Source organism: Heterodontus francisci, chromosome 1 (genome assembly GCF_036365525.1).
Source record: "Heterodontus francisci isolate sHetFra1 chromosome 1, sHetFra1.hap1, whole genome shotgun sequence".
Lineage (NCBI taxonomy): Eukaryota > Metazoa > Chordata > Chondrichthyes > Heterodontiformes > Heterodontidae > Heterodontus > Heterodontus francisci.
This window is the reverse complement of record NC_090371.1, coordinates 50,264,567-50,279,793: the sequence shown is the minus strand read 5'-3', so window position 1 is coordinate 50,279,793 and position 15,227 is coordinate 50,264,567. Positions and strand designations below refer to the sequence as shown.

Here is a 15,227-nt window from a genome sequence, read left to right as displayed (position 1 = left end):
TATAAGTGGTATCCACCAGTTTTAGAAGCATGTGGGTTAAGCTTTAGAATTTCATCAGCTATATGACAGATGTGCCTTCAGTGTGATGAAAGGACCTAACCAGAAACTACAATATGCTCGCCTCTTTGGTGTTCTCGATGTTCAAATTGAGTGCTGTACAAGATGTACTCAAAATCAAATACTTAATTCAGAATCTCATGAACTTCGAAAAGAGATATACTTACCTTGTAGTTCACTACCCTTCCACAGTGCTGAGCAACATATCCATGTAGGCTGGAGATGTTCCTCAACTGGACCTCCTAAATGAACAGTAGGAAGACCTTCCATTGCTTGCATAGGCATTCCAAGCCATGAAGAACTGTTTAGACCAATGTCTTTTCCCACAAATTGAACTTGCATTAGCTATTTTGTTGTCTTTTAAGAAAGCAAAATTGCCCAAGCTTGGATGTTGTCTTTCTGCACATGGGTATTGCGAATGGAGCTGAACACTGTCCAATTGTCAGCGAACAGCTCATTCTGACTTTATAATGGAGAGAAGGACATTGATGAAGCAGCAGATGATGGTTGGGTCTACAACCATGACCTGAGGTACTGCTACAGCAATGTCCTGGGATGAGATTATTGCCCTCCAACAGCCAGTCAGTTTTTCCCTGATATCCGCCATTGACTTGAGTTTTACTAAGAACATAAGAACACAGGAAATAAGAGCAGGAGTAGACCATATGCCCTGTCAAGCGTGCTCCGCCATTCAGTATGATCGTGGCTGATTTTGGGCATCAGCTCCACTTTCCCACCTACTCTCCATATCCCTTAATTCCCTGAGAGACCAAAAATCTGTTTATCTCAGCCTTAAATATATTCAATGATGGCGCATCCACTACCCTCTGAGGTAGAGAATTCCAATGATTCACAACCCTTTGAGTGAAGAAATTTCTCCTCGTCTCAGTCCTAGATGATTGGCCCCTTATCCTGAAACTCTGCCCCCTTGTTCTGGACTCCGAGATTACTAGGGCTCGTTGATGCAACACTCGTTCAACTGCTGCTTTGATTCAAGGCCAGTCACTCTCGCCTCACCTTTAAAATGTATTTCTTCTGTCCATGTTTGGACCAAGGCTGTGATGAGGGTAGGAACAGAGTGGTCCTTACAGAATCCAAACTGGGCATTGGTAAGCAGGTTATTGGTGGGTAAATGCCACTTGTTTGCACTGTCGATAGTATTTTTTAAAAATTCATTCATGGGATGTAGGTGTCACTGGCCAGGCCAGCATTTATTGCCCATCCCTAATTGCCCTTGAGAAGGTGGTGGTGAGCTGCCTTCTTGAACCGCTGCAGTCCATTTGGGGTAGGTATACCCACAGTGCTGTTAGGAAGGGAGTTCCAGGATTTTGAAGCAGCGACAGTGAAGGAACGGCGATATGGTTCCAAGTCTGGATGGTGTGTGACTTGGAGGGGAACTTGCAGATGGTGGTGTCCCGATGTATTTGCTCCCCTTGTCCTTCTAGTTGGTAGAGGCCGCGGGTTTGGAAGGTGCTTGTCTAAGGAGCCTTGGTGCGTTGCTGCAGTGTATCTTGTAGATGGGACACACTGCTGCCACTGTGCGTCGGTGGTGGAGGGAGTGAATGTTTGAAGATGGGTTGCCAATCAAGTGGGCTGCTTTGTCCTGGATGGTGTCGAACTTCTTGAGCGTTGCTGGAGCTGCACCCATCCGGGCAAGTGGAGAGCATTCCATCACACTCCTGACTTAGAACAAAGAACAGTACAGCACAGGAACAGGCCATTCGGCCCTCCAAGCCTGCGCCGATCTTGATGCCTGCCGAAACTAACACGTTCTGCACTTCCGGGGCCCATGTCCCTCTATTCACTTCTTATTCATATATTTGTCAAGATGTCTCTTAAACGTTGCTATCGTATCTGCTTCCAGCACCTTCCCTGGCAGCAGGTTCCAGGCAGTCACCACCCTCTGTGGGGGAAAAAAAAAACTTGCCTCGCACATCCCCTCTAAACTTTGCCCCTCGCACCTTAAACCTATGTCCCCTAGTAACTGACCCTTCCACCCTGGGAAAAAGCTTCTGACTATCCACTCTGTCCATGCCGCTCATAACTTTGTAAACCTCTATCATGTTGCCCCTCCAACTCCGTCGTTCCAGTGAAAACAATGCGAGTTTATCCAACCTCTCCTCAAAGCTAATGCCCTCCAGACCAGGCAACATTCTGGTAAACCTCTTCTGTACCCTCTCCAAAGTCTCCACCTCCTTCTGGTAGTGTGGCGACCAGAATTGCACACAATATTCTGAGTGTGGCCTAACTAAAGTTCTGTAAAGCTGCAGCATGACTTGCCAATTTTTATACTCTATGTCCCGACCGATGAAGGCAAGCATGCCGTATGCCTTCTTGACTACCTTATCCACCTGCGTTGCCACTTTCAGTGACCTGTGGACCTGTATGCCAAGATCTCTCTGCCTGTCAATACTCCGAAGGGTTCTGCCATTTACTGTATACTTCCCACCTGCATTAGACCTTCCAAAATGCATTACCTCACATTTGTCCGAATTAAACTCCATCTGCCATTTCTCCGCCCAAGTCTCCAACCGATCTATATCCTGCTGTATCCTCTGACAATCCTCATCACTGTCCGCCACTCCACCAACCTTTTGTGTTGTCTGAAACTTACTAAGCAGACCAGCTACATCTTCCACCAAATCATTTATGTATACGACAAACAGCAAAGGCCCCAGCACTGATCCCTGCGGAACACCACTAGTCACATCCCTACATTCAGAAAAGCACCCTTCCACTGCTACCCTCTGTCTTCTATGACCGAGCCAGTTCTGTATCCATCTTGCCAGCTCACCTCTGATCCCGTGTGACTTCACCTTTTGTATCAGTCTGCCATGAGGGACCTTGTCAAAGGCTTTACTGAAGTCCACATAGACAACATCCACCGCCCTTCCCTCATCAATCATCTTCGTCACTTCCTCAAAAAACTCAATAAAATTAGTAAGACACGACCTCCCCTTCACAAAACCATGCTGTCTCTCGCTAATACGTTCGTTTGTTTCCAAATGGAAGTAAATCCTGTCCCGAAGACTCCTCTCTAATAGTTTCCCTACCACTGACGTAAGGCTCACTGGCCTATAATTTCCTGGATTATCCTTGCTACCCTTCTTTAAAAAAAAAGGAACAACATTGGCTATTCTCCAGTCCTCTGGGACCTCACCTGTAGCCAATGAGGATGCAAAGATTTCTGTCAAGGCCCCAGCAATTTCTTCCCTTGCCTCCCTCAGTATTCTGGGGTAGATCCCATCAGGCCCTGGGAACTTATATATCTTGATGCTTGACAAGACACCCAACACCTCCTCCTTTTTGATAATGAGATGACTGAGACTATCTGCACTCCCTTCCCTAGGCCCATCATCCACCAAGTCCTTCTCCTTGGTGAATACTGATGCAAAGTACTCATTTAGCACCTCACCCATTTCCTCTGGCTCCATGCATAGATTCCCAACTCTGTCCTTGAATGGGCCAACCCTTTCCCTGGTTACCCTCTTGCTCTTTATATATGTATAAAAAGCCTTGGGATTTTCTTTAATCCTGTTTGCCAATCACTTTTCATGACCCCTTTTAGCCCTCCTAACTCCTTGCTTAAGTTCCTTCGTACTGTCTTTATATTCCTCAAGTGCTTCATCTGTTCCTAGCCTTCCAGCTCTTACGAATGCTTCCTTTTTCTTTTTGACTGGGCTCACAATATCCCGTGTTATCCAAGCTTCCCGAAACTTGCCAAACTTGTCTTTCTTCCTGACAGGAACATGCTGGTCCTGGATTCTAATCAGCTGACGTTTTAAAGACTCCCACATGTCAGATGTTGATTTACCCTCAAACAGCCGCCCCCAATCTAAATTCTTCAGTTCCTGCCTAATATTGTTATAATTAGCCTTCCCCCCAATTTAGCACCTTCACCCGAGGACTACTCTTATCCTTATCCACAAGTACCTTAAAACTTATGGAATTATGGTCACTGCTCCCGAAATGCTCCCCCACTGAAACATTGACCACCTGGCCGGGCTCATTCCCCAATACCAGGTCCAGAATGGCCCCATCCCTAGTTGGGCTATCTACATATTGTTTCAAGAAGCCCTCCTGGATGCTCCTCACAAATTCTGCCCCATCCAAGCCCCTAGCACTAAGTGAGTCCCAGTCAATATAGGGGAAGTTAAAATCACCCACCACTACAACCCTGTTACCTTTACATCTTTCCAAATCTGTCTACATATCTGCTCCTCTACCTCCCGCTGGCTGTTGGGAGGTCTGTAGAAAACCCCCAACATTGTGACTGCACCCTTCCTATTCCTGAGCTCCACCCATATTGCCTCGCTGCATGACCCCTCTGAGGTGTCCTCCCGCAGTACAGCTGTGATATTCTCCTTAACCGGTAATGCAACTCCCCCACCCCTTTTACATCCCCCTCTATCCCGCCTGAAGCTTCTAAAGCCTGGAACATTTAGCTGCCAATCCTGCCCTTCCCTCAACCAAGTCTCTGTAATAGCAACAGCATCATAGTTCCAAGTACTAATCCAAGCTCTAAGTTCATCTGCCTTACCTGTTATACTTCTGGCATTGAAACAAATGCACTTCAGACCACCAGTCCCGCTGTGCTCAGCAACATCTCCCTGCCTGCTCTTCCTCTTAGTCCTACTTGCCTTATTTACTATGTCCTCCTCATTTACTTCACTAGCTGTCCTACTGCTCTGGTTTCCACCCCCCTGCCACACTAGTTTAAACCCTCCCGAGTGACGCTAGCAAACCTTGCAGCCAGGTTATTCGTGCCCTTCCAGTTTAGATGCAACCCATCCTTCTTGTCCAGGTCCCATCTGTCCCTGAAGAGAGCCCAATGGTCCAGATATCTGAAACCGTCCCTTCTGCACCAGCTGCTCAGCCACGTGTTTAGCTGCACTATCTTCCTATTTCTAGCCTCACTGGCACGTGGTACAGGGAGTAATCCAGAGATTACAACCCTAGAGGTCCTGTTTTTTAACTTACTACCTAACTCCCTAAACTCCCCCTGCAGGACCTCATCACTCTTCCTGCCTATGTCATTGGTACCGATGTATACCACAACCTCTGGCTGTTCACCCTCCCCCTTCAGAATGCCCTCTGTCCGTTCAGAGACATCCTTGACCCTGGCACCAGGCAACCAACATACCTTCCTGGAGTCTCTTTCACGTCCACAGAAGCGCCTATCTGTGCCCCTGACTATCTGTGTCCCCTATAACGATTGCTCTTCTGCGCTTTGTCCCTCCCTGCTGAACAACAGTGCCAGCCGTGGTGCCACTGCTCTGGCTGCTGCTGTTTTTCCCTGATAGGCCATCCCCCCCAACAGTATCCAAAACGGTTTACTTGTTCGAGAGGGGGATAGCCACAGGGGATTCCTGCACTGACTGCCTGCCCCTTCTAGCGGTCACCCATCTATCTGCCTGCACCTTGGGTGTAACCACTTCTCTAAAACTCCTGTCTATGACGCTTTCCGCCACCTGCATGCTCCTAAGTGCATCCAGTTGCCGCTCCAACCGATCCATGCGGTCTGTGAGGAGCTGCAACTGGGTACACTTTCTGCAGATGTAGTCGCCCAGAATGCTGGAAGCGTCACGGACCTCCCACATCTCACAGGTGAAGCACTTCACCCCTCTAACTGACATTTCTATCACTAATTAGTTAATTGATATAAAATAAATAAATACTTTTTAAATCCTTACTAAATTATGATAAACTTCACTATGTGGTCCCTAGTGCTCGATTTCTACTATAAATATTAAATGCTGTCTAGATACAGTAATCCCCTCCCTCTGGTTTAGTTACTCTACTTGTTAATTAGTGTTTTAATCAATTTTTATCAGTTTTATTTTCAAATTCGGTACAGATTCTCTACCAGCCAATCAGGTCACAGCTTTCCTGTGACGTTTTTTCAGGTTTTTTTTCCCACCCGAGGTAACTTACCGGTCTGGAACTCTGCCCTCCGAGTCTGCTCCGAGAATCCCCAAGGTAAGTTTTTTTTTATATACTTACCGCTCTGGAACTCCGCCCTCAGAGTCTGACTTGTGCCTTGTAGATAGTGGACAGGCTGTGGGGAGTCAGGAGGTGAGTTACTTGCCTCAGGATTCCTAGTCTCTGACCTGCTCTTGTAGCCACGGTATTTATATGGCTACTCCAGTTCAGTTTCTGGTCAATGGTAGCCCCTAGGATGTTGATAGTGGGGTATTCAGCGATGGTAATGCCGTTGAATTTCAAGGGGAGATGGTTAGATTCTCTCTTGTTGGAGATGGTCATTGCCTGGCACTTGTGTGATACAAATGTTACTTGCCACTTATCAGCCCAAGCCTGGATATTGTCCAGGTCTTGCTGCATTTCTACACGGACTGCTTCAGTATCTGAGGCGTCGCGAATGGTGCTGAACATTGTGCAATCATCAGTGAACATCCCCACTTCTGACCTTATGATTGAAGGAAGGTCATTGATGAAGCAGCTGAAGATGGTTGGGACTAGGACACTACCCTGAGGAACTTCTGCAGTGATGTCCTGGAGCTCAGATGATTGACCTCCAACAGCCACAACCATCTTCCTTTGTGCTAGGTATGATTCGAGCCAGTGGAGGGTTTCCCCCTGATTCCCATTGACCTCAGTTTTGCTAGGGCTCTTTGATGCCGTACTCGGTCAAATGCTGCCTTGATGTCAAGAGCAGTCACTCTCACCTCACCTCTGGAATTCAGCTCTTTTGTCCATGTTTGAACCAAGGCTGTAATGAGGTCAGGAGCTGAGTGACCCTGGCGGAACCCAAACTGAGCATCACTGAGCAGGTTGTTGCTAAGCAAGTGCCGCTTGATGGCACTGTTGATGACACCTTCCATCACTTTACTGATGATTGAGAGTAGGCTGATGGGGCGGTAATTGGCCAGGTTGGACTTGTCCTGCTTTTTGTCTACAGGACATACCTGGGCAATTTTCCACATTGCAGGGTAGATGCCAGTGTTGTAGCTGTTCTGGAACAGCTTGCCTCGGAGCGCGCGGGTCTTCAGTATTATTGCCGGAATATTGTCAGGGCCCATAGCTTTTGCAGTATCCAGTGCCTTCAGTCGTTTCTTGATAACACACAGAGTGAATCGAATTGGCTGAAGTCTGGCATCTGTGATGCTGGGGACTTCAGGAGGAGGCCGAGATGGATCATCAACTCGGCACTTCAGGCTGAAGATTGTCACAAATGCTTCAGCCTTATCTTTCGCACTGATGTGCTGGGCTCCCCCATCATTGAGGATGGGGATGTTTGTGGAGCCACCTCCTCCAGTTCGTTGTTTAATTGTCCACCACCATTCACGGCTGGATGTGTCAGGACTGCAGAGCTTAGATCTGATCCGTTGGTTATGGGATCACTTAGCTCTGTCTATCGCATGCTGCTTACGCAGTTTGGCATGCAAGTAGTCCTGTGTTGTAGCTTCACCAGGTTGACATTTCATTTTGAGGTATGCCAGGTGCTGCTCGGCATGCCCTCCTGCACTCTTCATTGAACCAGGGTTGGTCTCCTGGCTTGATGGTAATGGAAGAGTGGGGGTTATGCCAGGCCATGAGGTTACAGATTGTGGTTGAGTACAATTCTGCTGCTGCTGATGGCCCACAGCGCCTCATGGATGCCCAGTTTTGCATTGCTAGATCTGTTCGAAATCTATCCCATTTAGCACGGTGATAGTGCCACGCAACACGATGGACGGTATCCTCAGTGTGAAGGCGGGACTTAGTCTCCACAAAGACTGTGCGGTGGTCACTCCTACCAATATTGTCATGGACAGAAGCATCTGCGGCCCGCAGATTGGTGAGGACGAGGTCAAGTATGTTTTTCCCTTGTGTTTGTTCTCCCCACCACCTGCCGCATACCCAGTCTAGCAGCTATGTCCTTTAGGACTCGGCCAGCGCGGTCAGTAGAGGTGCTACCGAGCCACTCTTGGTGATGGACATTGAAGTCCCCCACCCAGAGTACATTTTGTGCCCTTGCCACCCTCAATGCTCCCTCCAAGTGGTGTTCAACATGGAGGAGTACTGAGTCATCAGCTGAGGGAGGGCGGTAGGTGGTAATCAGTAGGAGTTTACCTTGCCCATGTTTGACATGATGCCATGAGAATTCATGGGGTCCGGGGTTGATGTTGAGGACTCCCAGGACAACTCCCTCCCTACTGTATACCACTGTGCCACCACCTCTGGTGGGTCTGTCCTGCCGGTAGGACAGGACATAACCGGGGATGGTTTTGTCAGTGTCTGGGACATTGTCTGTAAGTTATACTCACGGAATCATACCTATGTCAGGCTGTTGCGTGACTATTCTGTGGGACAGCTCTACCAACTTTGGCACAAGCCCCCAGATGTTAGGAAGGAGGACCTTGCAGGGTCGACAGGGCTGGGTTTGCTGTTGTCGTTTCCGGTGCCTAAGTCGATGCTGGGTGGTCCGTCCGGTTTCATTCCTTTTTATTGACTTCGTAGCGGTTAGGTACAACTGAGTGGCTTGCTAGGCCATTTCAGAGGGCATGTAAGAGATGACCACATTGCTGTGGGTCTGGAGTCACATGTAGGCCAGCCCAGGTAAGGACAGCAGATTTCCTTCCCTAAAGGACATTAGTGAACAGATGAGTTTTTACAACAATTGACAATGGTTTCATGGCCATTATTGGACTAGCTTTTAATTCCAGGTTTATTAATTAAATTCAGTTTCCACCTTCTGCTGTGGTGGGATTCGAACCCATATCCTCAGAGCAATACCCTGGGTCTCTGGGTTACTGGTCCAGTGATAATACCACTATGCCACTGCCTACCCCTTTTTTATATTAGTATCTGGGACTACAGGCTGCAAAATACGTTTCCAGTGACCCAAAATGAACGAAAACAAGAGAAAACTTGACTCTTCTCACGAGATGACAGAACCTTTAAGTAAACTTGCAGTCCCTGTTTCAAACAATAAAAACATATCTCAATTCTGGACTGTTGAGAATTGAACTCACTCAAGTTGGGCAGTTGTGAAATGTTTATATCCAAGATCTCTCTTTGATCTAACAGCTGCTTCCTGTATGTAATTATTAGCAAACAGTCATGATGAGATTTATAAGGCAAATAGACTTATTGCAAACCAGTCAATATGCTAATCTTCCACCCTTTCAACATTCTGAAGGGACACCCTGATGCATTCATTGATCACTCCTAACACCTGTTCCCCTTCCCGAGCAAGCGCAAGAGATGCAACACCTGCTTTTTTACCTCCTCGCTCCCCACTGTCCAGGCCCCCAGACGCTCCTTCCTTGAAACAGCAATTTACTTGTCCTTCTTTCAGTTTCATTTACTGTATTTGCTGCTCATGATGGGGTCTCCTGTATAATGAAGAGACCACTTGGTGGAATGCCTCCATTCAGTCAGCAGGTGTGACCCCAAGCCTGTCATTTTAATTCTTCACCCCGCTACCACTCTGACCTATCTGCCCTTGGCTTCCTTTAATGTTCTAATGAAGCTCAAGGAACAGCACTTTACAGCTTTCAAGACTCAACATTTTTCAGACAGAAACTATTGGTAATTCTGCTATTGCCATTTACATCTCCTCTAGATCCATCTTTTAGTTTTAGTCCCATTACCATACCTTTTACCTTACGCCATCATCCCTTTTGTCATTTACTCTCTTCCTGCCTTCCACCATATCCTCCCTCCTCCCCACTGACCTACCTCTGTACTTGCTTAAAACATGCTACCTTGCTAACATTTTTCAGTTCAAATGAAAGGTTTCTAATCGCCATTCTCACTGATGAGATATTTTCTTATTTTGTGTATGGCTTAAGTCAAATACAATGGCTTTTTTAAATGCACATTGTACATATTGAAGGTGTATTTTTAAAAAGAACATATTTTAAACTGTTTTTGTATATAAACTCATTCAGTTTTTAAAATGGTCTCTGTGTTTTTCATATAAAACATTCCCTTTGTTGCAGGAAATCTGCCTGAGAGAATCTGAGATTGTATTGTGTGGAGGATCAGAAAGCATGAGCCAGGCTCCTTATGCTGTTCGAAATATCCGATTTGGCACAAAGCTCGGGGTTGACATCAAGGTAAAATGTACTTTATTTATTCATTCATGAGGTGCAGGCGTTGCTGCGAAGGCCAGCATTTATTGCCCATCCCTAATTGTTCTTGAGAAGGTGGTGGTGAGCCGGCAACTTGAACTTCTGCAGTCCATGTGATGCAGGTACACCCACAGTGCTCTTAGGAAGGGAGTTCCTGGATTTTGACCCAGCAACAGTGAAGGAACAGCGATATATTTCCAAGTTAGGATGGTGTGTGGCTTGGAGGGGAACTTGCAGGGGGAGGTGTTCCCATGCGTCAGCTGCCCTTGTTCTCCTAGGTCAGGGTCCTCCAACCTTTTCAGGCGGAGGGCCGCATTATGATTTTTGCTCAACCCAAAGGGCCAGTGAGCAAATTTCGAAAGATAAAGGCATAAAAATTTATCTTGCGAATAAAATAAAGAACAAATGTGCATTTTTGTGAACAAGCTTTAAATGAGAAGACTAATTTATTAACTCACTTTCTCGACACTATATTACATATCTGGCATTTTTGCTTGCATAAGTAGTCAGTTTCTGCCAGCACACTTTATGTAGCAATGCAAAGTATTCTGGATAGATGTCCATCTTTCAGGAGAGACCTTGATCTCTCCTTTCCAAATCCCTCCCCCCACCTCCCCACACTGTGTATGTGTCTTGTTCTCTCTTCCCCACCCATCTCCCCTGTAGGACTAGGGGACACAGATTGCAAGTTTCGTGCTAAATATGCAGGGGTAACATGAGGAAGCACTTTTTATTATGCAGCGATGGTAATGACCTGGAACCCATTGCCCACAAGATGGTGGAAGTGACTTCAAGAGAAAGCTGGATGGCCACCTGAGAGAAATAGACTTGCAGGGTTATGGTGTTCGTGCCAGGGAATGGGACTGACTGCAGAGCTCCGTGGAGAGCCAGCATGGGCTCGATGGATAGAATGGCCTCCTACTGTGCCATAAGTAAATGACTCTCTTTGACTCTGTCTCTCCACCCCCCTCTCTGTCTCTCCACCCCCCTCTCTCTCTCCACCCCCCTCTCTCTCTCTCTCTCTCTCTCTCTCTCTCTCTCTCTGGTCTTGGAGAGAACATTAAAATACAAATGACCTTTCTGGACACACCCCTGAGAAATCATTAAAATGCAGAAGACATTTTTTGTGGTAATGGTTGATTGGGTGGGTTATCAATACTGACACGGACATTTTAACTCCAAACTCAAATTCCAAAGAATAGGTGTGAAAAGCCTTATTTCTTCAATGTGAAATGAGGATGTATGACACCCAGTCTCCGTTGTCTAACAATGGCCTCACCATCAGACCATCAGAACCATTTATGAGGACAACGGAAAGAGGAAACTATGGTCACATGACAGAAACTATGTTTCTGATAAGGTGCTTTAATAAGGGTATATTCTGGGCAGACAAAGCTGATCCATCTATGCCATTGAAGAGAAAGGACCCTGCCTAAGATTACCATTTTTAAACTATATATAGGCAGGGACTGGAGTTGGCCTTGAACTCCCTACTTGAGAAATTCTACCAGGACTTCGCCTTTGACCTTTTGCTGGAATATAACGAGAGCAGTCTGCAACAGCCCATCTGTCTTCCTGAACCTCCCAGGTCTTTCTTCAGTGAACAAGGGAAAAGATTACAGGCCTGCGCTGTTCTAAGTCTTCACTCAGGGGAAAAGCAAATTTAACAGAGGACTCTTTATAAATCAGTAGATCTAACGCATGTTTATAATCTCAATCTGTTCTTGATTGTGTATGTATCTATGAATGCAAGAGTGGGTGTTGTTGCATATATTTCGGGTGTTGCATAATAAACATTTATCTTTCTTTTAAACTTATGAGAAGCTGTCATTTGTCTGTTCTTGATGATCAAAGTACTTGGCTTACAAAAAACCTTTTTTTTTAAACATGCTGTCTTCAGTCAGTCAAGAGACCTTGCCTGTCTGTAACCTGTCAGTGTTAAGATGGGACTTCGTCTCCACAAGGACTGTGTGGTGGTTGCTCTTACCAATACTGTCATGGACAGATGCATATATAACAGGTAGATTTGTGAGAACAAGGGCGGCGCAGTGGTTAGCACCGCAGCCTCACAGCTCCAGCGACCCGGGTTCAATTCTGGGTACTGCCTGTGCGGAGTTTGCAAGTTCTCCCTGTGACCGCGTGGGTTTTTGCTGGGTGCTCCGGTTTCCTCCCACCGCCAAAGACTTGCAGGTGATAGGTAAATTGGCCATTGTAAATTGCCCCTAGTGTAGGTAGGTGGTAGGGAATGTGGGATTACTGTAGGGTTAGTATAAATGGGTGGTTCTTGGTCGGCACAGACTCGGTGGGCCGAAGGGCCTGTTTCAGTGCTGTATCTCTAAATAAAAATAAAGGTCAAGTAGGTTTTTTTCCCCTCTTGTTGGATCTTTCACCACCAGCAGCAAGCCCAGTCCTTCAGGGCTCGGCCAGCTCGGTTAGTGGCTCACCCGAGCCATTCTTGGTGATGGACGTTGAAGTCCCCCACCTGTACATTCTGTGCCCTTACTACCCTCAGTGCTTCTTTCAAGTGGTGTTCAACATGGAGGAGCATTGATTCATCAGTTGAGGGAGGGTAGGAGGTTTCCTTGCCTTTGTATGACCCTGGATTCTGGAGTTAATGTTGCGGATTCTCAGGGCCACTCCCTCCTGACTGTTTACTGTGCCATCACCTTTGATTGGTATGTCCTGATGTTAGGACATGACATACCCAGGGATGGAGGAGTCTGGGACATTAGCTATATAATGTATGGCTATGTCTGGCTAATGCTTAACTAGTCTGTGCAACAGCACTCCCAATTTTGGCACAAGTCTCCAGGTGTTAGTGAGGAAGACATTGCAGGGCTGAATGGGCAAATATGCATTTGTCATTTTTGGTCCCTAGGTCGATGCCGGGTGGCCCATCTGGTTTTATTCTTCAGATTTTCTGGTGGTTTGATACAAGTGGGTGACTTGCTAGGCTATTTCAGAGGGCAGTTAAGAGTCAACCACATTGCTGTGGGTCTGGAGTCACATGTAAGCCAGAATGGGTAACAGCAGGTTTCCTTCCTTGAAGGACATTAGTGGACCAGACAATCCAGTATTTTCATGATTATCTTTTTTTAATTCATTTATGGGATGTGGGCATTGCTGGCCAGGCCAGTGTTTATTGACCATCCCTAATTGCCCTTGAGAAGGTGGTGGTGAACTGCCTTCTTGAACCACTGCAGTGCATGTGAAGTAGGTACACCCGCAGTGCTGTTAGGAAGGGAGTTCCAGGATTTTGACCCAGCGACAGTGAAGGAACGGCGATATAGTTCCAAGTCAGGATGGTGTGTGACTTGGAGGGGAACTTGCAGGTGGTGATGTTCCCATGCATTTGCTGCCCTTGTCCTTCTAGTTGGTAGAGGTCGCGGGTTTGGAAGGTGCTGTTGAAGGAGCCTTGGTGCATTGCTGCAGTGTATCTTGTAGATGGTACACACTGCTGCCACTGTGCATTGGTGACAGGGAGCGAATGTTTGTGGATGGGGTGCCAATCAAGCGGGTTGCTTTGTCCTGGATGATGTTGAGCTTCTTGAGTGTTTTTGGAGCTGCACCCATCCAGGCAAGTGGAGAGTATTCCATCACACTCCTGATTTGTGCCTTGTAGATGGTGGACAGGCTTTGGGGAGTCAGGAGATGAGTTACTCGCTGCAGGATTCCTAGCCGCTGACCTGCTTTTGTAACCACAGTATTTGTATGACTACTCCAGTTCAGTTTCTGGTCAATGGTAGCCCCTAGGATGTTGATAGTGGGGGATTCAGCGACGATAATGCCATTGAATGTCAAGGGGAGATGGTTAAATTCTCTCTTGTTGGAGATGGTCATTGCCTGGCACTAGTGTGGCGTGAATGTTACTTGCCACTTATCAGCCCAAGCCTGGATATTGTCCAGGTCTTGCTGCATTTCTACACGACTGCTTCAGTATCTGAGGAGTCGTGAATGGTGCTGAACATTGTGCAATCATCAGTGAACATCTCCACTTCTGACCTTATGATTGAAGGAAGGTGATTGATGAAGCAGCTGAAGATGGTTGGGCCTAGGACACTACCCTGAGGAACTCCTGCAGTAATGTCCTGGAGCGCAGATGATTAACGTCCAACAACCACAACCATCTTCCTTTGTGTTAGGTATGACTCCAACCAGTGGAGAGTTTTTCCCTGATTACCTTTGACTCCAGTTTTGCTCGGGCTCCTTGATGCAATACTCAATCAAATGCTGCCTTGATGTCAAGGGCAGTCACTCTCACCTCACCTCTTGAGTTCAGCTCTTTTGTCCATGTTTGAACCAAGGCTGTAATGAGCTCAGGAGCTGAGTGGCCCTGGCGGAACCCAAACTGAGCATCACTGAGCAGGTTATTGCTAAGCAAGTGCTGCTTGATGACACTGTTGATGACACCTTCCATCACTTTACTGATTTGAGAATAGACTGATGGGGTGGTAATTGGCTAGGTTGGACTTGTCCTCCTTTTTGTGTACAGGAGATACCTGGGCAACTTTCCACATTGCCGGGTAGATGCCAGTGTTGTAGCTATACTGGAACAGCTTGGCAATGGGCGTGGCAAGTTCTGGAGCACAGGTCTTCAGTACTATTGCCAGAATATTGTCAGGGCCCATAGCCTTTGTAGTATCCTGTGCCTTCTTTCGTTCCTTGATATCTCGCAGAGTGAATTGAATTGGCTGAACTGTCGCATCTGTGATGCTGGGGACTTCAGGAGGAGGCTGAGATGGATCATCAACTTGGCACTTCTGGCTGAAGACTGTCACAAATGCTTCAGCCTTATCTTTCGCACTAATGTGCTGGTCTCCCCCAACATTGAAGATGGGGATGTTTGTGGAGCCACCTCCTCCAGTTAGTTGTTTAATTGTCCACCACCATTCACGGCTGGATGTGGCAGGACTGCAGAGCTCAGATCTGATCCGTTGGTTATAGGATCGCTTAGCTCTGTCTACCGCATGCTGCTTACGCAGTTTGGCACGCAAGTAATCCTGTGTTGTAGCTTCACCATGGATCGCCTCATGGATGCCCAGTTTTGCATTGCTAGATCTGTTTGAAATCTATCTCATTTAGCATGGTGAT

At 46.9% G+C, this 15,227-nt stretch overlaps 1 protein-coding gene across 1 annotated transcript in view; it reads left to right on the top strand.

Moving 5' to 3' along the window:
• Window positions 1-15,227, top strand: part of acaa2 (acetyl-CoA acyltransferase 2) — a 73,763-nt gene that overhangs the window by 31,349 nt on the left and 27,187 nt on the right. The window contains exon 4 of the mRNA XM_068030526.1: window positions 10,005-10,121. Within this exon, the coding sequence (XP_067886627.1) occupies window positions 10,005-10,121 (117 nt within the window). The remainder of the gene's footprint in view (window positions 1-10,004; window positions 10,122-15,227) is intronic.